The 15,658-nt window shown below is 42.6% G+C and overlaps 1 protein-coding gene across 1 annotated transcript; it reads left to right on the forward strand.

The window, feature by feature from the left end:
- Positions 1-6,924: 6,924 nt before the first annotated feature.
- On the forward strand, positions 6,925-15,337 carry TMBIM4 (transmembrane BAX inhibitor motif containing 4). The gene is made up of 7 exons (XM_084265832.1): positions 6,925-7,031; positions 8,689-8,797; positions 10,709-10,814; positions 12,369-12,402; positions 13,363-13,480; positions 13,938-13,983; positions 14,543-15,337. The coding sequence occupies exons 1-7, from the start codon at positions 6,938-6,940 to the stop codon at positions 14,747-14,749; spliced, it is 714 nt and encodes a 237-aa protein (XP_084121958.1). The 5' UTR covers positions 6,925-6,937; the 3' UTR covers positions 14,750-15,337.
- The last annotated feature ends 321 nt before the right edge of the window (positions 15,338-15,658 follow it).

Raw genomic sequence — 15,658 nt, forward strand, 5'->3', positions numbered from 1 at the left:
TCAGCACCAGAAGAAACCTCTCATACCACTTTTGCCCTTTCCTCCATATGTTTTCAATGCTGTGAAACCCCAGCACGTGTATTGAAAGCCACCCAGCTGTGGAAGAAAAGGGGTGGGAAAACTAAGGACTGCTCAATGGGCTACAGCACGTCGTGACCAAAGCCCCCTGGTGCCCTTGGCATTTTTTCCTGAAGACACTGAACATCTCAGGTTTCTTTCCCAAGACCCTGTTGAGGGCACTGTGGGAGATGCAAGTAGCCTCTGCACATCAGGGTCTACCTGCACGTGTTGGCAGAGTGAGGAGTCACGGTAACTTCAGGGATGCCATGTGCCTTACGAAGCCAATCCACACAACAATGTTGGTGTGGGCAGTGCCTGAGAGTGAGCTGTGCCCTCCCCTCCTCCTGGCTCTCCCAGCACCAATATACTGCCAGAATTACTCCAAGTGGGTGCTTCTGCACTGATAAAGCTGTCCTAGCAGAGACAGGGACCGCGTCAGCAAAGGAGGTTTGTTGACTTGGTTTTACAGGTACCTTTACAGGTACCTACAGCCCTTTCACAGTAATAATCATCACCTTCCTGGTTTTTTGCCAGCTCCTCCTTCTTCTTTCCTCTTTTACCGTTCCCATATCCCAGCCATGATGCTCCCACCCCTACTGTATGCTGACAGTGAGCTGAAGCAGTCCTCCAGACTGACTGATGATCCCTTTCTGCTGGTGTAATTTTCTATACATTCAGGATGCCATTGCTTAAGCATTGGCATCCAGTGCCTTTTAGGATGCTCCAGGGTATCCAAGGCATCTGCATGGCTTTGCAGATACAACAGAGGATTTACAGAAGCCTGGTGCTTTTCTAGAGGAGCAAATGGAATTAAGGTTGATATGACATGGCTCTGGACGTCTGAATGCCACCCCTATTTCCATTAGCAGTAATAGTTCCTTAGGCACTTAGCACACACATAGTTACCGATTTATGGACATCTAAGCACAGTTCTCTTCATCTGGAGCTGAATCCTGCTCTTCAGTCTCTGCAGGGTACAGCCTACCAACAGCTGCAAAGCTATTTTAAATGCAGGGTTTTTTTTTCCTTAAACTGCATACAGTTACTGTCATTACACATGGGAATTCTTATCAGGGTTCAATTGCACAAGACACTCAAAGAGAAATAAGCAAGTCTGACCTCAACTTTTCCAAATGCAAGGAAAAGAAAGGTTCAGAATTAAAAGCGTTCATGACAAAATAAGCTCAAGAGTTTAGATAAACTAATTTACATGAGCACAGCCAGGTTTTAGATGACAGGATGACTACCCGTTACAGGTGATGTAGGCTGTTCACTGAAGACAATTAGTGCACATTGGAATTTGTACAGGAAGAACAGTTAAGTGTTTTATAAACAGACTCCATATGGCACTCCCAAAACTCAAGCAGCTCTTAATGCTAAATTGAAACCAAACAAAATAATATCAAACTTAAACCATGGTATGTAACATTACCTCCATGCAAAGAAAAGGGGAAAAAAAAAAGAAACTTCTTCCATAAAGAAACGAAAAATTGCCTATAACAAGGCTGTCAGTGTAGCACTCTATATTTCCCCAGGATTCAGCCTTACACATGGAGTAAAATGGTAATACTCTTTTTTTTTATTATTCAACTCCAGCAGTTACTAAAATAACAAAGGGGGATTATTAGCAAAGACTGCTTTCTGCTCGATCCTGACCTTAAAATGTAAAATACCTCAGCTTGTCAAAATCAGATTGCACCCTTGAAAGATATGAGACTGACATAAATGGACAAACACCTTGGGAGAAGACTTTTAATGCTAGGATTAATTTATTAGCTACCAGCATTACTCTATTAGCTGCTGAGATACATGGATCCTGAAGTCATGTTTTCAAAAGGAAACACACCCAACCTGACCCCATTCAAAATGTCTCACAAAATCGCATCAGTCAAACCAATGTGTCTGTTCTAAAGCTGTTCACAATCCTTAAAATCAAGGTCCAGGCAGTGCAGGCAGTTCACTTCCACATCATGGTCCCCAGCAGGTAAGCTTTACCCCCACATTGATGGACTAGTGCCACCAGACAGCTCAGTTCCTAGCCACAACCCATTTCTTATTGAATCTGAGACCACCTCCACTGAGTCCAAGACCAAAAACTAAGCCAGTGTGTCTTATCAACAATGCACAGGGAAAAATACAAAGGTGCTAAATGAGTTATGATTTAATGAAAAAAAAACACAATGCAGATGGGATTTAGTTAAAATAAAAGAATATATATATCATCAGGCAAAGGTGAGGGCTCTTGGAAACTGAAGGAACATTGAGAGAAGTTTTTAATCCTGGAATAAGGAAAGGTTGGCTTGGTGACCTGCTTGCCAAAAGATAGAGCCATTCTCATGGAACTACTACAGAAGACAAACTCTCTTCCCTTGATCGGCAGATCTGAAAATTCACCATAGATTTTAAAGCAACAGATGACACATCTGTCCCTGAATTTGTTATTTTCCTGCCCTGTGAGAACACCATGACAGTTTTCCAGCTACAAACTGTACATCTTGAAATACAGTTTGGGACAACTTTCCAATTACGAGATTGTCTCCACTTCTCATGGAGAACTTTTGAGTGTGAGGTTAATTTCACAGTAATTCATGTTTCTTCAAATTAAGATCCCTCAGGGTCATGCAATAAAATGATTCCTCTAACTTAACTAGCTAGTTATTTTGAAATTAAGAGAACAAACTTCACCTGGGGATAAATTAATGGTTAATGGCCATGCAGATGCACCTATATAATCAAGCTTCTCTCCCCGGTTTTCCCACATCGCTTTGCATCTGAACTGCACGTGCCGTGCCGTTCCCAACCCAAACTGCCTGAATGTTACCTCCTTGTGGAAAGGCTGGCAGGCAGCCACAGGGCCCCACGTGTGACTACGTACTCCTGGAACCGCACACCCGGCACTCCAGGAATATTACAGCAGCCGCGTCTCATGCATTTGTACAGAGCCATGCAGAGGTCACGGGCTTTGCAATCTGGGAAGAGGAGATCACGTAGTCCTGCCTCAACAACAGCCATGATGATGTGAAGATACACAGACGTATATCAAAGCGATGCTGAGAGGGGTCACCCTGGGAACACTGCTCCAAGCTGCAGCAAACGAAGGGGCTCTGGCACAATGATTTGAAAACAAACCTCTGGAAAGAAGCAGAATCCTGGCCACGCTCCAAGTACCTTTCCCAAGTACGTCCCTGCGCCAGATGGACTTTTTCCAGCAAAGCCACCGATTATGTGTAACACAGACAAAAGACACAGAGGAGTCCGTGGTCTTTAGCCAGGGCTCTAGCGAGAGCGAGCTTCCTCTCCCCATTCCTGAGCCCAAACCAGGACCTGGAGAACAGAAAGCTCTTTCACCCCTGCACGCACGCACGCAGGGTGGAAGCGTCTAGCCAGTCGCAGGCAAGTCACTGTGGGACTGCAGCGGTTTCAAATAAAAATAGTGTGATGGAGGTATGTTTATGGAAACATCAAATACAGAAAAGAAAGGCAATGTAAAACATACTTTGCTTTTTATAAGGCATATTTAGCATTTTACAAGGTATACTTTCCCAAGTGAGGAATGGAAAATTGCGAAGACATTGAAAGTACTCAGCCAGGTTTGGTGTTATTAAACCTTGGTTGAGTACAGTCACTCCAAAGCGCTGCTCACTGCACAGTGCATTCTGTGTGTGCCCACAAGTAACAGAAAAAAGATCTTAAGACAAGAATGATGGTCTCTCTTGGCATGAAAATCACAGGCTTTATCAGTATCGAAGAATTAAATAATTTTTCCATTCCCATCTGTGGCAACCCTAGTAGCTTGTGCTCGTAAGTAGCATCACTGTATCATTTGCTGACTTTCTGAATAAGCCCATTACTGCTTCTTGGTGGCTGACATCAGACCAACATCTTCCTCATGGGAGGTAGGTGTGCAGAAGTATGCCTGCCTGTTTCCTGCAGCCTCCAATGTCCCAACCTGTGCCTAAACCCCACACTACCTATTCCACAGCTTTACCCTGCTCACTCTTACAAAACTTCTCAACTTTTCACCCTGATTCTTCTTCACTGCATTTCAAGCCAAATTACCTCTTATGTCATGCTTTCTCCACAGCTGGAGAACTCTAACGGCCTTTTGTAAAGTATTTGAAGACTACCATTATGTCTCTCCTTCAATCATCTCTAGGCTCAAACTGTTAGCAGGGGTTGACTCTGCGTCAATGCTCTGAAATGTTTTCTCACACAGAAGTGAAGTGTCTCTAAGAGACGTTTTAAAGAAAGTTGCACTGCACGTATTAGAAGGCAACACCAGATGCTTGTTCACAACTCTAAATGCTTCTCCTGGGAGAACACTGGTGGTGTTCTTCTGCAGAGGCACGCACATGAAAGCAGACAGGATTATTATTTCAAAAGTTACCATACAGCTATGCAAACAATGAATAAATCTCCAAATTCAGGATTAAAGCTGAAAGATCCTGCTCTGCAGCAACTAAAAATGCAAAATGACATAAGGAAAACCATAAATACATACAATAAATTAATCACAGAATCATTTAGTTTTCCTTTGAGAATCTGAAAACAGTAGATGCAAATGTTTTCCAATTCTGAAAGGCACTATTTTAGTCTGGTCAATGGATACACATAATAACATACATTTCTAAAGTGTGTATGCCTTCAGTTTCTTGGCATGCTTTAGATAATATTCACAAGTTAAAAAGTAACATATTGTGCTCCCATCCCACATTCCAAAATCTTAGCGTTTGTGGATTCCTAAATGTGAGCTTTCACTTTGGGCAACTTTCAGGGGGAGGGGACCACAAAATCTATCTGTACGCAAAATGCTACATGACACCTGAGAATCTGGGTATTTCGGTGAATGAAACTGAGTTTACTTGAAGGACAGGGCACAGAACTAGGAGAAAGTCTGAGTAAAATTCCACTTTGCATTAAAAGGTTACAGAAGTGAAATTTGTCTCTAGTGAGATATACGCTGATGGAGAGTGCTAAAGTCCAAAATCTTTTTTTATCCATTACTGCTGAAGGCAACTTTATGTTTGTGGGTGAAGACAGCCCTGGCTTGCTGGAGAACTCTTCGAATAGCAGCTGGAGGTGAATCAAAGGTGAAAACGAGTAAAAGGGCTCATTTTTCAGTTACTGGAACCTCCTCTCCAGAGCTCTCAGACCTAAATAGACATGGGAAATGATGTTTAACATCAACACAAACACAACTCTTCCTCAAGCCATGGGGAATCATGTGCAGGGAAGGCCTGGGTGGGTAAATGTCAGTAGACTGAGGAGATCTTCATAGGAAACCCAGACCTACTCTACTCCCACAGATCCCACATGTAAAAGCTGAAGGACACAGGCTTCTCCTCCCTCCCAAGGTCACTCCTGTCTCAGGCACACCAAAACAGTCCCACACACACCAGCCACCCGTGGTCTGGTGGCAGCCACAAGGCAGCAGCCTTGGCACCAACAGCCACAGTGCTCCTCAGCCCTATCTCCCTCCCTGTTGTAGTTTTGTGTGGCTGGGTTCTGGTGGACGTGAGGGGTTGTAGGGGTGGCTTCTGCAAGAAGCAGCCAGAAGTTCTCTGCAGGCTCGACAGAGCAAACACTAGCTGGCTCAAGGCCAGAGTTGCTGCTGACCAAGGCCAAGCCCATCAGTGATGGTCACAGTGCCTCTGGGAATCACATTTAGGAGAAAAAGACCTGCTAGCAGCTGCTTTTTGCCACCAGAGAAGGGAGTGAAAAGATGTAAGAAACTACGCAGACACTAAGGCCAGGGAAGGAGGGGAAGGAGAAGGATGAGGCGCTCCAGGTGTTGGAGAGAGAGATACATCCCTGCAGCCTGTGGAGAAGACCATGGTGATATAGGCTGTCCCCCTTCAGCCCATGGATGATGATGTGGAGCAGAGACCCCATCTGCAGCATATGGAGAGGCCCCAACCCTGCAGGAAGCCTGCGTTGGAACAAGCTCCTGGCAGCAAAACCATGGAGAGACTGACTCCTGACAGAGCAGGTTTGATTGTGACTCTGCGGGAGACCAGGCTGGGGCAGTCTGGGCCTGAAGGTCAGCACCCATGGAAGGGAGCCACGCTGAGGCAGCTGGTGAGGAGCTGAAGCCCTGACAGAAAGGACTCAAAGAGAAATTTGTGAAGGACTGTCGCCCGTGGGTGGGACTCCACGCTGCAGCAGGGGAAGGGTGCAAGGAATGTCCTCCTGGCTAAGAAGTAAAACAGCTCGTGAGGAACTGACCAAAACCCCCATTCCCCCATTCCCTGTCCCTCCTTGTGCCGTGATACGGGGTGGGGGAAGAAACGAATGATATCATAACTAAACTGAAGTCTGCTAGGAAGGGAGGGGTGGAGGGAGGGGCTTTAAGGTCTGGTGGCACTTCTCATTATCCAACTCTGGTCTCACTGTGTGTGCAGCACAGTGTAATAAATTGGAGAGTTTTCTTTCCTTTATTCAGTGTTGAGTCTGCTTTGCCTGTGATATTGCGGAATGATCTCTCCCTGGCCTTATCTCGACTCCTAAGCCTCTCAACATAAATTTTCTCCCCTGTCCAGCTGAAAGGGGGAGTGATAGAGCGGTTTCCGTGGGTGTCTGGCCTCTCGCCAGCGCTAAACCACCACACTCCCGCTGCAAATTCTGCCTATGTGCAGCGACAGCGGGGGAGGCCCGGCGGGAAGTGTCGGGCTGCTACGGCCGGGTACAGCCAGGCCCCGCGCAGAGCCCGCCCGCCAGTGGGGCGCGGCCGCCTCCACAGCGCCCCCTGGGAACTCGGGCAGCCGCCATCGATGAGCTCGGCTGCTTGACGGCGGGTCCTGCTCGGCGGTGCGGGGTGCGATTGTCTCCCGGAAGCGCAGCGGTTGTCGCTGCTGCGGGGGAAGCGGTGGCTGCGGCGATGGCGGCGGAGCAGTTCTACCCCCGGAGCTCCATCGAAGATGATTTCAACTATGGCAGCAACGTGGCCTCGGCCAGTGTCCACATCCGCATGGGTAGGGACCGGGGCGGGGGGATGCGAAAAGCGACTACCCTGTCCCCTAAGCCTCTTCCCCAGCCCCTGCGGAGCGGCCGCGCCTGGCTGGCCTTGCTGGGCGGTGCGGGGCGTGCTGTTCCGCCGGTGCTCCCGACAAGTTTCTCTCTCTTAATCCCATGGGCGGCGGCCGCCAGATGAGTTCAGGGTCCGCGCAGCATTTTAAGCTTCAGGGTAAAGGCTGTGAGCGGGGAGGTTCGGCGTTGCCGAGTCCGGGGTGAGAGAGCAGCGGCTGGCGGAAGGCTGGGATTCATCACTGCAGCGTGTGGGGGCAGGAGGCCTTTTCAGCAGAGGGATTAAATCCGTATAGATTCAGGCTGGGTTTTTGCCAGAGGGGTGCGTTTTGAAACCCAAACACGATACCCAAGATTTATAACACTTAAAATTGCTGCCCAGTAGTTTAACCAGGAGGGATTTCAGTGTCTTCTGTGCAGTGTTAACATGTTCTCTTATGCTGAAGCGTTTGTGTGCTATAAGGTCATACTAGTGCCTGTAAGCTGTTGATTTGCTGTTAAAAGGCATGTCTCAAATGCATTGAATGCTCTTGTAGGAGGCGTTAAATCAGTAATCCTTGCAGAAATAGTTACAATGTATTGGGTACATGTTGGAACGAAAGCAGCTGTGCACTGTGAAATTTCTATTAGATATTTCTGATCAACAGGAGACCTCGTCCTATTTACCTGTGAAAATAAAGGACACCACAGGAAATATGAAAGGAGCATTGCCGTTTGCAAAACTGCTGATGCATTTATTAATGCAGGGGGAAGGCAATGCTGGCTAGCAGGCCTTTAGGTTTGTTCAGTTTGTTACAACACAGTAGGCCCCAGTCATTCATGGCTTACAAGCATGTTTAATTTCACCAGCTGCAAGCAGGTAAGTTCTCTTCTCATAGCATGTGCTCTTAAACTTGTTTAGGATGTGCTGTTAACAACTGAATTGGTTCCCTCTCTTAAGTTTATTCTTCCATTTTGCCTAATGATTTGGTCTCCCTCCATTCAGAACAGAGAATATCTGTACATCTGCATGTCCTGAGCCACTCCCCACTCTTCATAATTCTAGAATTATGAAGGCTGTTATCTTAATTCTGGGATTTATTTTTTTTTCTGTAGCAGTCTGTATCTGTTAATACCCATTCAGGATGATGAAATTTAGGGTGACAGGAGGTCAATCAAATAGATATTATTGTAAAAGCTTTTCCTTTTTAAACTTTCATGGCTGTTTCTGCCTTCCACAGAACTTCCATGTCAACCTTTGTCCATTTAGGTCTGTTAGATGCCGGTAGCATGATGTTGAAGGTATACTGTTGGCTATTTCTTAGCGACATTAGTTGTATGCAGTTTTCAAACCAGTCTGAAATAGATTGCTTGCCATTTATTTTTTTAAAATTTCTTTTGTCATCGTAGTTATTGTTTAAATAATGATATCCAGGAATACATGTAATTTTTCTGGAATACTGTGTCAGTTCTTAAGGGAAAATCACTTCTTACCACTTTGCTCTGTGCTTTTTCATTAAATAAGAATTCCTAATGGTTCCTTACCAAATAGAAAACTTGTATCTGATTTACTGTTGAACTTTGTGTTACTCAAAAGTGATTTCATTTTTATTTCTTTTATTCTAGCTTTTCTACGGAAAGTCTACAGCATTCTTTCCATCCAAGTTCTCTTGTCCACAGTCACATCTGCAATTTTTCTGTACTCTACTGGAGTGCAGGCATTTGTTCATGAAAGGTAAATACCGAAATGAAATGGAGGTGTTTATCGTGTGTTAAATATAGTTTATGTAGCTTGTTGCTCTGGAACACTTCAGTATTCCTAATAATTTTGATGCACTGAGTTTTGGTTCTGTGATAGAAATTTTGTAACCTAATTAGGAAAATACTTCTCTGATTTTGTCATGATTTGTTTGACCTGTCTGGCAGATGAAACAACCACACAGCCATTTGTTCACTCCCCTTCCCACCTCACTGGGATGGGGGAGAGAATCGAAAAGAAAAAGCTAAAACTTGTGGGTTGAGTCAAGACAGTTCAGTGGGACAGAAAAGGAAGATGATGATAATAATAATGAAAGGATATATAAAATAAGTGATGTACAGCATACACTGGCAACACATCTTAATGATTGACGTTTCTTGTTCTAAATTCTAAGTATCTCCTTTTAGAATCTGGAGTACTGCAGTTTGTAGGTACCTGTTCCAAAAAGCTGATTTACGTCTTAGTCATCTCCTTCCTTTCCCCATCCTCTTTTGTTATTTTTTTCCCTTGAAAGCTAGTCTGCTAAAATTCCTGGGGGATTGCTTCTTTTGGCCTCTCAGTTTTTCAGAAGAAAAACCCCCAAGTCTCAAAAACTAACAAGGAGGGGAAAAAACAACCAGGGAAAGGAGGAGAGCACTGAGTTTGGTTTCAGTTTTCCCCCAGGTATGCTTGCAGACTTTGCTTTTACTTTCACTTCAAATCACAAATAAAAAAGGAACATGAAACACTGTGAAAGTTTCTGTATGAGCAATAGTGCATGCAGCAGAGGTTGTAAAACTACAGTCTTCTACTTAAATCTGATAATCTAAAAATGTTCTGCTCACTTAGAGCAGTCAAGATTTTGTATTTGATTTTGGCCCAGTTTTTGCTAGGAAGGCTGCTTGAATGATTTAATTACCATGATACTGTCCTGGTTCTGGCCAGGCCAGAGTTAACCCCCCAAGCAGCCAGCACAGTTGAGCTGAGTTATCTTGGGTTGTTTCCTACACTGCCTGACATCACTCCCTCATAAAAAGGGCTGGTCAGGGAGGGGCACGGCTGGGTGCCTCCAGGGCAGTCTGAGTACAGCTGGGGCAGGCCTGTTGTGGTACTCTGCTATCCTTGGGTGGAGAAGGTACTCTCTGTTATCACCGGGTGTAATTTGCCATGGGCTGTTATGCCCCTTTTGCGGTGATTTTGTCAGTAAACTGTCCCTATCCCAACCCTTGGAGGCTCTGTCTGCTTTGTCTGTGGGATCCAGCGAGCAATGTGTGGTGCTTGGCCACTGGTTGAGGCTGAACCACAATAGATACTTACTGGTCAGTACTGATTTTCTTTGTTGCACTTACAGAATCACAGAATTACAAGGTTGGAAAAGACCTATAAGATCATCAAGTCCAACCATTCCCATCCTGTGTTAAACCATATCCCTAAGTACCTGACCTGCCCTTTTTTAAAACACATCCAGGGATAGTGACTCAAGCACCTCCCTGTGCAGCCTGTTCCAGGCCCTGACAACTCTTTCAGTGAGACTTACTGCTCATATGTTGCTTTTAAGTGCTTATAAAGAAAGTGTTTTCTGAATGTGGTATTCTTAATAGGCAAAATATTACATATACTGTTAGTTTTGTTCAGATAGATTTCCCTCTTCATGCATATTCATGTCCAGGTGATGGATTTCGGGACCATCTTTAGCTCCAGTATGAAAAAATTGTCTTTACTTGTGACTGTACTATTTTCAACTGATTATCTGTGGTGGTATGTTTTAGAGCAGTTCTGTAAAACTTGTTTTACATTTGTAGCAGTGTCTATGTAGATGATCGCTTAAAAACTTGTTTTTATATAAATTGTTTCGTAGTCTTCTAGACTATTTTAATTTTTATGACATTTTTGAATGAAATTTTATAGGCCTGCCTTGCTTTTGATATCTGGGCTTGGATCTTTGGCTATAATCGTGGCACTGACCTTCTACAGACACCAGCATCCTCTGAATTTATACCTGCTTTTTGGATTTGTAAGTATTAAATAAATTCAGTTTTAGTATCTTTCATTGTGATGAACTCTTTGAAGAAAACTAGTGGTGGCTAGTTTGATTTTCTTGTATTCCTTGATAGATGGTTTATATACTTAGAAAGTTCTGAGTGTTGGGGCTTTTTTTGGTGATTCTATCCTCAGGTGGTTCCTAGGCAACCTCTACTTCAAGTTTCTTCCAGCATCTTTTTAGAAAAAGTGTTGGAATTTAGAGTCAGGTGGAGCAAGCTGGGTTTTTTTATTATTGTTTGTTTATGTGTGTATAAGTGTATCTGGTTTTATTGTTCTGTTGATGTCAATGATTTCTCTGTGAAACTGCTCAGTAGGAAAGAAGGAGGCATTTCTGTTAACTTGTTTAATAGGCAGCGTCCAGCAGAGCCCCAAACACAACCAGCCATGTGTGTTTATTTTATTACTTGAGTGTTCCTTTTTTATGCTGAATTCTGAGCATGCTTCCAACTGAGGCAGGTTGGTCAGAGTCAAATTTTAATCTTCTGCCTGACATCAAAATTGGTAGATACAGGCTAGCTGATGCTGTTGGTAAGCAAAATGGTGTTCTGAAAAGAAGCCACAGTAGCACCACTGGAGTCTGGTGCTTTTAGGAGTTGCCTAAACTGTGTTTGTGATACAGGGAGAAGAGAGTTTTGCTATGTAAGTAAATAGACTGTTTAAATTGTGACTCAATTATTTGCTCCCTGACTTCAGAACTCTTGCAGGAGAGTAAAAAATTTTAAAAAACTTTCAACAAGTGCAGCTGGAACAAGGAGTGATGTAATAGTTCAGCCAGATGTGTGAGTGTTTGTGATAGGATAGTTTAAATATTATATTGCATAGGAATAGGAAGACTCAAGTATGTGTGTGATAATTTGTCTTAAAATAAGGGTTAAATGTTCTTTTATTTCTGACTTCTTGGCTCACACCATAGATAATTTTCTCCTCTGTTACTGTAATGAAGCTTAATTTGAAATTACCTTTTGGAAGAAGTCAGTGGCTGTACTAGCTTTCAGCCCAGACACCAATAATAGGTTTGATTTCATGTTAGCTGTTTCAAAACAAGGATGAGTGGGGAAAAGTAAAAATTGATGCAGACACTTAGCTGCCTAATGAGATTGTAAGAGTGTTGTATTGAAAGTATTTCAAATAGTGAAAAGTATGCAAAAAGCTGAAAATTCATTTCCAGTAGCAGCTCTGAGAAATTTTATCGCCCCTTGAATGTTTTGTAAGAAATGTGATACAGATGCCGTGTGCTTTGAGTGGAAAACCTACATGGCTTATTTTATAGGGTCTCTCTCATTCATTTTCAGTTTATATTGTATTGTTTTTCTGTAACACAACAACCTCCAGCACAGTAAGACAGTATGATTTCATGTTAAATCCAAACATGTTTTTCATATGCAAAGATGAAACAAAAGAGCAAATGTATTATATGCTGGAATTACGTAGCAGAATGGGACTCGCTGCATGTGAAGTCCTTTTATCTAAGTGTTTTGTGAGGTTTTTATTAATCCTTTTAACTTTTTGTTCTTACTTTTTGTAGACCCTACTGGAAGCACTGACGGTTGCCATTACAGGTAAATGGTAGTCATCCTATTGTCTGGTTTCTGAAAGAAATTGGAGAAGGAATCCAATATGTTGTACTAATTGCAGTCTGAGATTCCTAGACATGACTGAAGTGATAATAAATCCCATGTTTGAAAATTTCAGTGACAGTGCTAAGAGTTTAGCAAAAAAACCCAGTGAATCAAGGGAGAAAACTGGATGCTGATTCAGAACTGAAACTATATAAGCCTGAAGTGATAAATGAGTTGTGCCATCCATTATTTCAGCACAGCTAGTGACATTCTTTGCTATAAGGCAGCTTTCAGCAGAGCTGCCACCTGTTTTCTCCAAGGGAATTACTTTGAATTTGGAGTGCTGTACTTTGTTGTCAGGGTTGAGATGTGCTGGTGTACAGACAAGTCATGGCAACACCTTGCACTACAGCTTCCAACATTAGTTGAAACCTGTTCATTATGGTTTATGGTCTCCTGAGAGAAAAATAAATAATCTATTTGGGAAAGGAAAGATTGAGGAAGGACAAAAAGAGAAGTTCTACTAATTTTTGAAATCTTTAATTTCCTACCCCTAATCAAAACTTACAGGAGCCTTTACAGGGGACTGATTGTCTTGTGACTTTTTTTTTCTTGTTTCATTATCCTGAAGAATCCAGGTAGCTTTTCAGATAGCCTTTTCCTTAAGATCTCAGACATCTAGGCTTAAAAATACTTATTTTCTTCTTGTCGTGAGAATGGAAGATCAGTTATCTTCATTTCAGAAGCTACAGTGATACTCTGCCAAACTTACCTAGTGGAAGGGTCTAAGAGTCCTGTGATCATGACTTTGAAGTGTTCAGCACAATGTACTTTTTGTTCACAGTTAAGATTTTTTTTTTGTCTGGTCTCAAAATTGTAACTTTGTGTTTTCTCAGCAAATAATTTAGCAAATCTATAGTGCAGTGTTCTTTAAATAACACTTTACTCCTTTGTTTATAGTGAGTTTCTATGATGTGTCTGTCGTCTTGCAAGCCTTTATTCTTACTACTGCTGTATTTCTGGGACTGACTGCATATACCTTGCAGTCAAAGAGAGACTTCAGCAAATTTGGAGCAGGGTATGTTGTCATATTGATGATTTTTGGTTGTTCATTTGTTTAAGTTAGTTTCTCCTTTTTTAAGGCATGCTTTGCAGATATGAAAATAAATACAGGTTCATAGAACTTGTTTCAAGGGAATGGTGAGGGTGTTACTTACCTTAAATTATTTATTTCATGTAGTTGTGGGTTTTTTGTAAGATCTCTGTGGTTATGATTCTTAAGTCCATAGGATTACTCTAAAACACTCATTTATATGGGTTTTTCCATTTAGATGGAAATTGCTTCAGATATTAAAAAATAAATTTAGGACATAACTTTTGACAGCTTGATACAAGTTTTACTGCTGATGCCAATGAACAGTTGGCATCTAAGAATTACAGACATTTACTTACCAAATATGAAGGAGTTTTATAGGAAAGGAAGTAAACATTAGAAGAAAATACATTGTTGCTCACAGTTGAAATTTTTTTTTCAGCCTCTTCACTTGTATGTGGATCTTGATCATCTCAGGTTTATTGAGGGTAAGATACCTTGTGTTCAAGGTTAAAAAATATTCTTTAACATTAATCTTTTACAACTTTTAGTATAACAAAAAGGGTTTGGACAGTTCAGTATTGCTTAATGAAAGAAAATTCCTGACCAGATCCATTACTGTTGTCGATGGCGCTGATGATCTTTTAACCATTAATTTCCAATTAGAATTTTCATTGGAATTTTTCTTGTTAATGTAAAAGTGGTATTTGCATTGCTTGATGACACTTGTCAGTCACTGAGATCCATGACTTGACTGAGAGAATGGGAAGGAGATTTGGGGGTTAATTGCCTTTTGTTTTTTCTAATCTTTCTGCTGTTGATATTCTGGAGACCAGGGTTTTCACTCTTAAGCAAAGGTATTTTTACTCAGAGATTGTGTGACTGGGCACTGTGAGGAATAAGAACATTGAAATACCATGGTATTATATCTGTTTGTATGTAACTGTAAAAAGACTGTTTGAAGTGGGGTATATCATTATGCAGGGATTTTTAATATTAAAATGAAAATGAAATTTACAGATATTTGTTCGTTTCATTTGCCTCCAGGTGTTTTTCTACAGTGAGACAATAGAGCTGGTGTTTGCTGCTGCCGGAGCTCTTCTGTTCTGTGGATTTATTATTTATGACACACATTTGCTGATGCACAAATTATCCCCTGAAGAGTACATACTGGCTGCAATCAATCTCTACTTGGACATCATCAACCTGTTCTTAAACCTGCTGCGTTTACTGGAAGCATTTAATAAAAAATAGCCAAAAGCGACGTGGTTTGACTATGGCGTACATGAAGTCAAGTACCTAAATAGTGTTCGGATGACTTGCAAACTATGTAGCTCTGTCTTCTAGAGACTGAATCTTTATTATTTTTTCATTCCATGAATATTGATCCCTCCCAGGGGGGAGGAAGGCTTTTTACGTAGGTAAAGTTTTTCTTTAGAATATAGTTTTTATGGTAGTTGACATGCTGTCATATTTTCTGTCACTTTTTAAATCTCTTAATTTGCACTTGACGTAATTCATGATTAAAATGTTTGCCAGCTTGTGATGGCTCTGGAGTAAGCCTCTCTCTGCTCCTCAGTAGCTTCTGGAAATGTTTCTTTTGGGACTGTAAGTGTGTGTACCACGTTGAGGTAGTTTTTGTTTGGTAAAATGGAATGCTGTCTCAAGCAGAGGTACTGTGCTCTTGTTAAGGGCTGTCAGGTGATTATGTAAGCCAGGAGGGCGTTAAGTAAAGGCAATGTTCTTCTTTTCAGTGTTATTTCTTGCCTGTTTTTCAGTGTTCTGAAAAATCATTTAGCACTGGATTCTGTATCAACTTGTATGTTTAAGTGTCCGTCAATAAAAACGTTGAAAGGTTGGGTCTGTTCGTGCAGCTGAGACTGGGGCCTGGCAGGCGCTGGGCAGGCAAGCGCTGGCTGGCAGCGACCAGCTGCTTCCCAACCCCCTGAAATCCTGGACGGCCAGCGGGGTATAAACAATGTTGAAAGGCTTTCCGACTTCACCTGCCCTGTTTTATGTCCGGGTGTTGTCACCGCGTGCTGTCAGAGCGGTGCCGATGCCGCAGTGCTTGGGGAACGCCCCATGGCAACAGGGACCTGGCCGAGGCTGCCGGTTGTTGCGAGCAAGGGTGGCGATTCCGGTTTCGTTAGGGAGCGAGGGCGG

The sequence above is a fragment of the Gallinula chloropus genome, assembly GCF_964237585.1.
Source record: "Gallinula chloropus genome assembly, chromosome: 1".
NCBI classification, from domain to species: Eukaryota; Metazoa; Chordata; class Aves; order Gruiformes; family Rallidae; genus Gallinula; species Gallinula chloropus.

Coding starts and splice junctions, on each gene's coding strand:
- TMBIM4 (XM_084265832.1), top strand. CDS start 6,938: ATGGCGGCGGAGCAGTTCTACCCCCGGAGCTCCATCGAAGATGATTTC. Junction 7,032..8,688: donor CAGTGTCCACATCCGCATGG/GTAGGGACCGGG, acceptor CTTTTATTCTAG/CTTTTCTACGGAAAGTCTAC. Junction 13,481..13,937: donor TTCAGCAAATTTGGAGCAGG/GTATGTTGTCAT, acceptor TTTTTTTTTCAG/CCTCTTCACTTGTATGTGGA.